Source organism: Erithacus rubecula, assembly GCF_903797595.1.
Source record: "Erithacus rubecula genome assembly, chromosome: 4".
NCBI lineage: Eukaryota > Metazoa > Chordata > Aves > Passeriformes > Muscicapidae > Erithacus > Erithacus rubecula.
Window position 1 is genome coordinate 37,081,940 of NC_136686.1, and position 10,091 is coordinate 37,092,030.

Consider the following 10,091-nt stretch of genomic DNA (forward strand, 5'->3'; position numbering starts at 1 on the left):
CCGAGACCCGAGAACTTCATGATGCTGTGAGTGAACGCTGCAGTCGGGTCGGTGCTGGCCGGGGTAGCGGTGCTGTGACTGTGACTGCTTCCCATGGGGGCTGTGGAGGTGCTGGAGGGGCAGGGAGCGTGGAAACGATTTTGAGAGGCTTCGTTCCTGTTGAGTGCGGGGCTGTTGCTGCTCGCCCGGCCTGCCAGCGAGAGCGGAGTGACGAGGCGAAGACGCGCGTCCTGCCTGCCCGCCGGGGTCCGGCTGCGCCTGCCGCAAGGCTGCCGAAGCATGGCTGCGAAGGGGTTTGAGCGAGTGTGATAGTCTCTCCCTTTGCCTTAGGATTTCCTTCAGAACAGAGCTAAGAACAGCACCTTGCTTTTCACGTTCTGATGGAGCCCATGCTTATCCTTTATGCCTCCCCTGGCCCTGGCCGCGCGGCGCTGCGTGGGCACAATCCCGGGGGCGCGGGCAGCAGGCCGGGGGCTGCGCGCTCGCTCGGAGAGTTACGGTAGGGCCCAGCTACCCCCGCGGGAGGCCGGGCGCCCCGGTTTGCGCATGCGCGGTTGGGCAGCGCGGCCTTGCGCGGGGTGCGTGGCGGCCTCGTGCGCGGGGCGCGTGCGGCGCCCCCTCCCCTGAGCCGCTCCAGCTTCCCTTCCCGCAGGACATGGCCAAGAGCCTGAGGAGCAAATGGAGGAGGAAGATGCGGGCGGAGAAGAGGAAGAAGAACGCGCCCAAGGAGCTGGAGAGGCTGAAGAAGATCCTGGGAACCAAAGCGGATGTCATCATGGAGGAGGTCAAGGAAGTGGCGACCGTGCTGCCCCCCGAAAAAGTCCTGGAGCAGAGAGGTGGGTCGGGCCCTGGATGGTTTTTCCTGCTGCAGTCGCCCAGGTGCGGGAGGTCCTGCGGTGTTGTTGCTGATCCCGTGACTTTCACCGCCGGGATCCCGCGTGCGGTTGTCACAGGCTGAGGACAGTGAGGTGGAAAGCTCCGTCTTCTAAAGCTAAAAACTGAATGTGGTCATTTCGCAGCACTGCTATCCATATTGCATCCAGTCACTTGTGGAACAAGGTTATTAACGTTTGGTTTTCGAGTGTAAAGTATGTAATGTATCGTATGGAGAGACATCTCTGATAACGTCAGGTGAATGCGGATTCACCACTTAGCAGTTGTTCCAGTCATAACATTGTGTTTGCTGCCGATCTGTCCTATTTTGAGAAGGCTACTAAACATGCAGAAGTTGGAGTAGGAGTAATACGGGCCCAGTCTCTGAATACTCGTTAGTGTTGCATTGCACGTGGTGCAGGAGTGGGTGGTGTTAGGTGTCTCCAGTAAAGCCATCTTCCTCCTTGTGTCTGGAATCGAATGTAAACTGAAGTGGAAGTAACCCAGAAAGTGGAAACAAGGGTTTTAAATAGCTACATACTGGATAGGAGTCAGAAAGACACCTCTTTCCAAAACTGACATCCAGAGTGCATCATAGTCTTATTTTGGTTCTCCATTTTGTGTCATTTGAGATGTTCTGATACAGGAAATGTAAATAGAATGGTTTATCAAAATACTTGTCCAGTTAAGGGTAGCTTCAAGTGTAATTTGCAATTTTATCCATAGTTCTCATTTGTCCCCCAAACCAGGTGTAAAAGTTAATCTTTAAGGGATGTTTAGATTAGAATTTCCAAAATGTTTTGGAACATTGTCAGACTTCTGATGCTGAAGTTGAAGGAGAAATCATTACCTTAAACCTGATTTCTGAAGTCAATGGAAGACTATCTGTTGTTCCTACACCTCTTCCCAACTCTGCTGGCAACTTCTCTACAAGTGGCCAATTTCACTTGGCTTTTGCAGAGAGATAGCAGCCTCAGAAATACCTAAGAAAATACAGATTTCACAAAACAGCTACAAATTTTGTACACCCTGGATTTTTTTTTTTTTTTTTCAGTTTTTCCTCTTAAGAAAAAAATATATAAGGTCTGCCATGCTGGATAGGCTTCTGGTTCTGCCACCAGGACCCTGTGCTGATTCTCTGCTGATAGCAAGTATTGGCAAGTCCCTCAATTTAGGGCTCCAGAAGCACTCTGGATCTCTGATGCAGATTCCTGTAGACTATCAGCTTCAACTATTGAAGCATTTACACTGGCCTTTCCCTTGTGAGCTTTGTCTCCCAACATCAGACAAGCACAACATAGAAGTCTTTTCCTCTCCATAGAACTTGTGGTATATGCTTGAGTTGTACACATATGGTTTGGGAATGAGGTTGGGATGAAATTGCAGAGCAGTTTCAGTCAGTGCTTAGTGAGGTGTTCCTCTTGCACCTTGTTATCTCACCGAGGCATGATGTCTGTGGGGTGTTAGCCAGCTGGTGATGCTGTTCTTGGGAGTGACCATGTCGTGGGCAGTCTTCTTCATCCTAGAGATTAATCCTCTCTTTCTGCCTGTAAAGGTGTTAGACCTGATGTCAAGCTCACTCCTTGAGGCAAGTGTGGCATCACTGGCTGATACTTCCTACTGTATTTCAGCTTTTCTCTTTACTATTCTTTTAAGTTGTCTTCATCTTCCACTCAGAATAAATTTTTAGAGCATATCTTAAACATTACATCATAAAAAGTGTGTGATTGCACATATGTTTCAGTAAGCCTATGGCTTCCTGCATGTTTTTGTGATGGAATATACAATGTTCTTAGACACAGGATTTGAACAGGTTGCAGACTAAAGAATAAGATGCTTTGCTCAGACATTGCCTTTAGGAAAAAATATTGCACATTAACTATCAGCTGGTGAAGTTCCTGAGTTGCAGTTGCATTGGTTTGGAAAGTGCTTTTGGTTTATAAACCCTTCATTTCTCAATGTACAAATTCTGTTGAGTCTAGGGGTATTTTTATCATTTGGGGGAATCTAGTAACAAAATAGCTTTTATGAAGCTGATTGAGATATTTTACTCACTAAAAATACCTTTAATTTTCAGATGACCGCAAAATGGAGCTGGATAATAAACGAAACAAAAAAACTCTTCTAGACCAGCATGGACAGTACCCAATATGGATGAATTCCAGGCAAAAAAAGAAGCTTAAGGCTCAGCGTGTTAAAGGGAAAAAAAAATCAAAACTGGCCAAAGGCCTCGTCTGGTAAAATCAGTTTTGTAAGATCATGAATATTTTGTTTAATGAAATAAATTTCTCCCATAAATTAATGAGATTATGTGCTTGGTCACTGAGTATAATCTATTGTGTTGAATGAATTTTTGAAGAGACTGTTTGGACAGCAAATGATGGAAGAAAGAGCAGCTTGGTGTCTGCCAAACTTCAAAAGCAAGCTGAGTGCCTTTGAATAGACTAATAGGCCTGTGGATATCTGTTTGGTGGGGGGTGAGGGTCTTCATATTTTATACTGTGAACACTGAAAACAGTAAAGGAAATTTTAAAAGTAACTAAACCAAATGTTTTTGTACTGTGGTCTTTGTCAGTGTAACTTTCTTATAGTAAATATAAACAAAGGATTCTGTAAACATGCTGTATCCTTTAAATCCTTCTGTAAATTTGTTTCACTGACTTGCGTTGCTTTTAACATCTGATAATTAACAAAAATATCTTTTCATATGTTACTCCAAAAACTTTTATGCTGAAACAACACCAGGGCCTCATGAAAATTCTGCAAGTAAAATGAGAAAGTGTCAGTCTGACATAAGTTCACAAAGAGAACAACAAAATATTTCATTGCTGTCTGCAACAGAAATATTGTTGGAATTAAATAAGTGGAAGTACAGCTGATTCTTTTATTATTAAAATGAGAGAACGCAAATGCACAGAATGGAAATAAAATAGTTTTATTTAAGACATTTTCCAAGTTTTAGTAAAATAAATGAGATTTTTTCCTTTCTGTATGTATTTTCAGTAGCCTTTTATTCCTCTTAAAATGGTACTTACCTATCCTGCTTTACAATGTGTGCATAGGATAAAATACTGCATGATTGTGTAACAGATGCCATTTATGTGATTAGCTACAGTTGGGTGCATATTACTTGGCAATAACATGTGATGACAGATGCAAAGGTTAGTTGCTCTGAAAGCTTGTGTTTTTAAAATGTCTCTCACTTCAAGGATGGAAATAATTACAGTACCAACCCTGCAATATGTTCCCTTTTCAAGTACCAGGCATGGATACAGAGCATAATCTTTGTCCAGCTTCATGCAAGATGAGATCCACATTCTGTAATTACCCACAAATTGTGATTTGTATCTGTTGTGATAACTTGGGCATAGGAAAGATGATCTATTATTTTAATTGCACTAGGCTGTATTATGCCACAAACTAGTGAGAAGAACTCAGTGTGATAGAAAATTAATTATTTCTGGGAAAATATTTCTGTCTTTATTAATATTGTTAGGGGAAAGGTACATAGAAAACTATGATGACATTAAAGGAAAAAATAATGTGTCTTTTCACATAAATTGACAGGTAATGACTTGGTAAAATATATAGGTCACTTATTACCAAATTATATCCCATTAATAACATTGTACTTTAAAATTATTTCCATGAAATTGATAAAAGCCCTGCTAGTTTATAAAAACAGCTGCTGCCGTCAATTTGTTTTGTCTTACTAGATAATGGATCTAGATTTTGGTATCAAACTTACCTAAATGTAGATTAGGACTACTTTAAAATGGATTCATGTAGAGGAAAGTGTTTATGAATGTATTTAAACAGGAATAGAATGAACAGTCAGCTTGTAACAATGTGGGCTTTATTTTGCTTAATACATGCTTTGGGGAATTGAGGAGGGGAGCTTCTCAGGCTTAAGTGTGAAAAAACAATTGTTTTTTTTATAGAGTAAGCACAGTGCTATTTTGACATGTTGTTTGTAAATCAGTTGACTTTCAAGCAGCTCCTGGTGGCAAAACAGGCTGCTTTTCCCTAGTGGAGGTGATTAAACTGGCAAAGTACTCCTGTTCAGATGTACAGCTTCAGAGTCAGTTTATTCTTTAGGTGCACAGCCATCATCTGCCTCATCCTCATCGAGCCTGGCACTGCTGCACTGGGCTCATGCTGTCCTCTCTCCAGAGCTGCTTCACTGCTGCCTCTGCTGCTTCCTCTAGAAGAGAAAATTGCCTTCATAACTGAATAGTCTTGCTTAATTGTGCTTTTATGACCTAACCCTGAGCTTTGTTGTATAGATTTATTAGTCAGCTGCTTTTGTGACTGGATTAAGAATTTGAATCTTAAGTGAAAGGCAGCAGATGCTACACTGATGTTTTATTTAGAAGTTGCTTCCTTCCTGTAACAATATTGGCTGTGTGAGATACTTCCTTCATGGTATCCAGGATAAAGTCAAACATGTTCACTTAAACTACAGATATTTTAAGACATCCTGTTTGATTTTTGAAGTGAAATGAAGGATAAGGAAGGAATAAACCACGGTCTTTACTGGAATATAGCTCTTAGTCTAGTAGCAGTGTATTGTGTACAATGTCATCCCTCACTCAGGTGAGGCAGAGCTCTCTATGGGCTGGGAAACACTTTTGAGAGCTGTTTGGGATCTGTGATCCAGGCAAAAAGCTTGTAGACAGACAGCAGGAACCTGGCTAAACATGCAGCATGGTTGTAACCCCCTGAGGCTGAGTCATGGATACATAAAGGAAATTCTGCTTTCTGGGATTTGACCATATACTATATGTGGATATGGTAATTCTGTACTTGTAATTTGTTTTGACCAACTCTATTTTTTGAATGGAAATGCCAAATTATTTAGTTGCCTTTGAGTATTTGATTCATAGTGCTGAAACTGAAACATATTTCTGTTTGAGTTGATGGAAAAAGACATGTTTCCTTCCAATAGAAATGAATTTAAGCATAATTGATTTTGACTGAAAGACATATTTTAAAAGTCCACAGAGGGATTTTCAAAGAAGTAACTGATCTGCTTCTAAACAACATTCTAATAATGTCATAATTCATTGGTCTTTACGTAAAAATGTTCTTTAGTTTGGGGTTGAGGGAGAAAATGTTGTAGTTGATTAAATAAACTGATGGTAGTCTAAGTGTGTAACATAAATGGCACTGTCAAAGTTGGGGTGGTTGAGTTTTTTAAATTCTGTAATTGTGTTATGAAACTGCTTAGTTGCAGCTTTCTACCACCTACCTGCAAAGTGCTGTGGTAGCTGTATTTCCTGGACCTACATACAGAAGGTAGAGGAAATAATGCAGGTCCTTTTGAACTACATACAGGAAAGCCAGCACTGAAAGAATTAAATTCTGTCATTTTGTTAAAATGTTTATGTACTTAAGATGTGCATGTATTCATACAGTATAAAAATTGCATTAGCAAATTGTTAAATGTCCTGCAGGCTGTTGGCAGTTTCTTAGGACGATCACATGGTCTGCCCTTTTTAACCTAGTGTGTAGGACTTGATTTTTAAAGTGAATTATTTCAGATGCCTAAAATAACTGGCAGCGCTGATGATTCAGTTCCTGGGCTTTTCTGGTAACTCATTCCTGCCCTGGGACACCTCTGCACTGTGTAGTCGAGTTGGTTAGGGATCCAATTAGCTACTGGAAATATTCTTATTTTCCCCATTTTTTTTTCCAGCTGGATTGTCTTACAGCTTTGCTGTACAAAAAGCAGCGTCAGTAGGAGGCAGTACAAGACCAGGAAGAAAGACCAGGCTGGTAAAGGCGGGGCTATGTCAGGCTGTCCGGTTCATGAGCCACCTCTCCTGTGGCTTTAGTGCCTCTTGGTGTGGCCAGTGTGCAGTACAGCGTTGTGAAGGTGGAGAGAAGTTCTGGAGACAGGCCAAGCAAGGGCATTGAATGGGGGTTTTGACAGGCTTTCTCAATGAAGGGCATGGCATTGGAGTCTTACTTACAGCCGACACTGTGCTTATAGAGGATGCTAAATACAGTTCTGGGCTACTTAGTACAGGAGGAAGTATGTCTTGGCCACATGGTACAAAATGATCTCCTGGTATCTTAAACAAAAAGGGATCCTGTACAAAGGCTTTATAGTGTGTGCTGTTTCTATTATTCTACCTTTTCCTCCTGCTGCCCGAGCAGTTGCGTGGGTTCTGTCTTTGATGGAAGCTGGGCAATCTGATCTGTAGAGTGAACATGTCTGGTATCAGCCATTGTGAGACTATAGCTTTAGCGTGCAGAAATCTGAGTGCTGCGAAGCAATCTGCTGCTCAGGGTGCTGCATGGTCTGAATTGAGCTGTGGCATTTGTGGGGAGGATGAGACTCTTGAACAAGAGCTGTACATTGCTCTTTTAAGGCGGTGATTTTGCCATCAATTTTTAGCTTGCTTAGGAGTGACCGTTTCAGGACAGGACTGACCGAGCCATCTGAGAACTCACTACTACTGCAGGAAGAGGCTCTTTTCAGCTTTTCCCTTCTCCAGCTGCATTGTCTAACTCACAATTTCCTACTTCAGAAGAAACAGACATTGGGATTTTTTTGTCCAAGTTAGAAGTGAGTAAGAACTAACAATTTCCTTCTGTTAATAAACACTGCGCACTTGTGACAAGCCCACCATTTTCACTATTTTATTCATACACCACTACAGTTTTCTGATCTCTACTTAATCAATAGTGACAGAATTTAAAGGAAAAGAGAAGGCAGAATGGGAAGAGGATATTTGCACAGTTTACTCTCTCGTCTCAGTCACTTGAACATTGCTTTCTGGTCTCTAATCTTTCTCATGCTCATATATCAATGTAAAAGGTCTGAAATGTTAGGAACAGTATATGGTGTGGCAAAAGAGTTGTGTAACAAGGGTCCCATGCAAGGCAGCAGAAGGACTGCTTATGACGTGCTTGTATATTCAGAGCAAACTGACTTCCTCTGTTTTCAATCTAGTTAACTATGAGGAGGCTGTGAAAGTTACTTATATTCTTGTTTGGTAAACCATTTTCTGGTATATTTTCTCTCTAACTGCAGTTAATTTTCTTGCTTTTGCAGTCTGTCATTTTAAAGAATGCAGATTTTACAGCAGATTTTACAACATCTTGCAACTTTTGCTTTTAATAAAAAGTTGGGTTTGTGGATAGTATTTCAGGAAGCAAAGGTGCATTTGTTGTCTCAGGATGGCTTATCTGACTCATCCAGCTTATCCATTCATGCATTCATGTTGTGTGAAATGTATAGTCTCTGTCTTTTGAAAGGTGACAAATTCCTAATGTATAGGTGCAGCAGTTATTTCATGGTACAGCTTACTACCCTGAGTCTTTAAATTATTTTGACAGTAGATGTTCTGTAAATTTAGCTTTGGTGGATTCTGATACCTGTGCTTGAAACAAGAACTTTTTAGATCTACTGATTGTGCTTCTGTCCATGTTGCTTCTGCAAAATATGACAAAACTTGGTGCAGATCAGATCAGAGCAGCAGTTTGTCTCGCAACAGGACACAAAACATTTCCATGAAAGCTTAGAAGGGCTCAGTGTCAACAACTTCTTGATTGTAGTCTCTTGGGTTTAGTCCATCATCACTACTGCAACTGAATAGCCTCACCACAAATGCAAAATTTGAGTTAGTTCCTTAATATGAGCAAAAAGTATATTTAAAACTAAATTATCTGTAAGAACTAAGAAAGATAAGATACACTGCTTTTTCTAAACTTGTTGCACTCCCTTGGAATGTGGTATTGTTAGAGAATGTACAGGAAGAAACTGGAAAGTGCACCAGCTTATGTGCAAAGCTGATGGTGCAGCTGCAAAGTTACCCATCTGAAGCACAGCTGGGTGCCCTCAGACACTTTGGTTTTTCCCCTCTAAATGTCCTGAAGTCTGCCTGAATTCTTGTGGAAAAAACAAAAAAATTGGCCACACTTTAGAGCAAAGGCAGCCATAGTGTGATTCATATACTTGCAGTTACTGGAACTGCTCATCCATGTCTTAGCTGCTACTGTGTTGAGGAGAAAAAAAAGTTTTAATTCCCCAAGTGTGAGAGCAGGGTGTAAGAACATCTGTGAGAGAGGTTAATTCACTAGTGAGTGAGACCGGGTTATCCATTGTCGTGCTCAAAGGCAATAACTCCTGCCATGCCACATTCGGCAGTGACACAGATGCACAGTTGGTGGCTCCGGTCCGTTCCCCCCTAGGTGAACCAGCGGCATCCCTACCGGGGCCATCTCTGGCTGCTTGGAGAAGGGCGGAAGCGCCTTCCCGCAGGAGCAATCCCGGCGGGATCCTGCTGGGCGGGCGGGAGCCGGGCTTGGCTGCGGGGCCGCTGCCCGCCAGGCGGCGCCGGCGGGTACCGGAGCGAACCCGGAGCGGTACCGGAGCGGTACCGGCGGGTACCGGAGCGAACCCGGAGCGGTACCGGCGGGTACCGGAGCGAACCCGGAGCGGTACCGGAGCGGTACCGGCGGGTACCGGAGCGAACCCCGAGCGAACCCGGCGGGTACCGGAGCCCCTGTGAGGATCGCACCGCCAGCACGCTGTGCCGTTGTGTGTGGTTCAGAGCTGTGCCCCGTTGCCCCGGGCGCGGTGCCGGTGTCGGTGTCGCAGAGCGGTGCCGGTGCCGGTGCCGGTGTCGGTGTCGCAGAGCGGTGCCGTACCCGTGGGTCGATGTGCCCGGGCATTCCCAGCGCTCCCGGGCTCGGCGCTTCCCAAGTGCTGGAAAGCTGCTGGAAATGCAGTCACATGCTCTGTCCTAGCAAGCAGTGGCTTTAAAATGTGTAAAACCACTTGATGTTTTTACCGATGGTATGTTTATAACTGAGTGCAGTTGTTTTCTAAAAATATACCAAAAATGCTTCTTCATTAAAATGCTTCCCCGATATTTTTTTTTTTCCCTTAAACATGTCACTTTTCCCGGGAAGTGCACAAAGGGATCCATGACTTTCTCTGATATATAGTGTTTTGTGTTTGAAAGGAAGGCTCTTTAAAAGCCTCTTATCAATCAACTGGAGCATTTTAATGACAATTTCAGAAACTCCGTGGAAAGAGAGTTGTTTTATATCTGCTTGTTTTATTTGCGTTTTAAAATCTCCACGTGGTGATTTCAGCTAAGGTCCTGTGTCAGGGAAATCCAGAAGTGAAGTTGACCAGAGACAAGTAAAAATGCCTGTGTTGTTTTCATTGTCCAAATGTAATGATGTGCAATGATTTAAAC

General features: G+C 42.9%; 1 protein-coding gene across 1 annotated transcript; it reads left to right on the forward strand.

Moving 5' to 3' along the window:
• The first annotated feature begins 554 nt into the window (after positions 1 to 554).
• Positions 555 to 3,175, forward strand: LLPH (LLP homolog, long-term synaptic facilitation factor). Its single transcript, XM_079304568.1, has 2 exons — positions 555 to 836; positions 2,951 to 3,175. The coding sequence occupies exons 1-2, from the start codon at positions 656 to 658 to the stop codon at positions 3,112 to 3,114; spliced, it is 345 nt and encodes a 114-aa protein (XP_079160694.1). The 5' UTR covers positions 555 to 655; the 3' UTR covers positions 3,115 to 3,175.
• Positions 3,176 to 10,091: the final 6,916 nt, after the last annotated feature.

What these genes read in the sequence shown, in the direction of transcription:
- LLPH (XM_079304568.1), top strand. Translation starts at nt 656, where the DNA reads ATGGCCAAGAGCCTGAGGAGCAAATGGAGGAGGAAGATGCGGGCGGAG. An exon ending in AAAAGTCCTGGAGCAGAGAG is followed by an intron (nt 837 to 2,950) that starts GTGGGTCGGGCC and finishes TTTAATTTTCAG; the next exon opens with ATGACCGCAAAATGGAGCTG.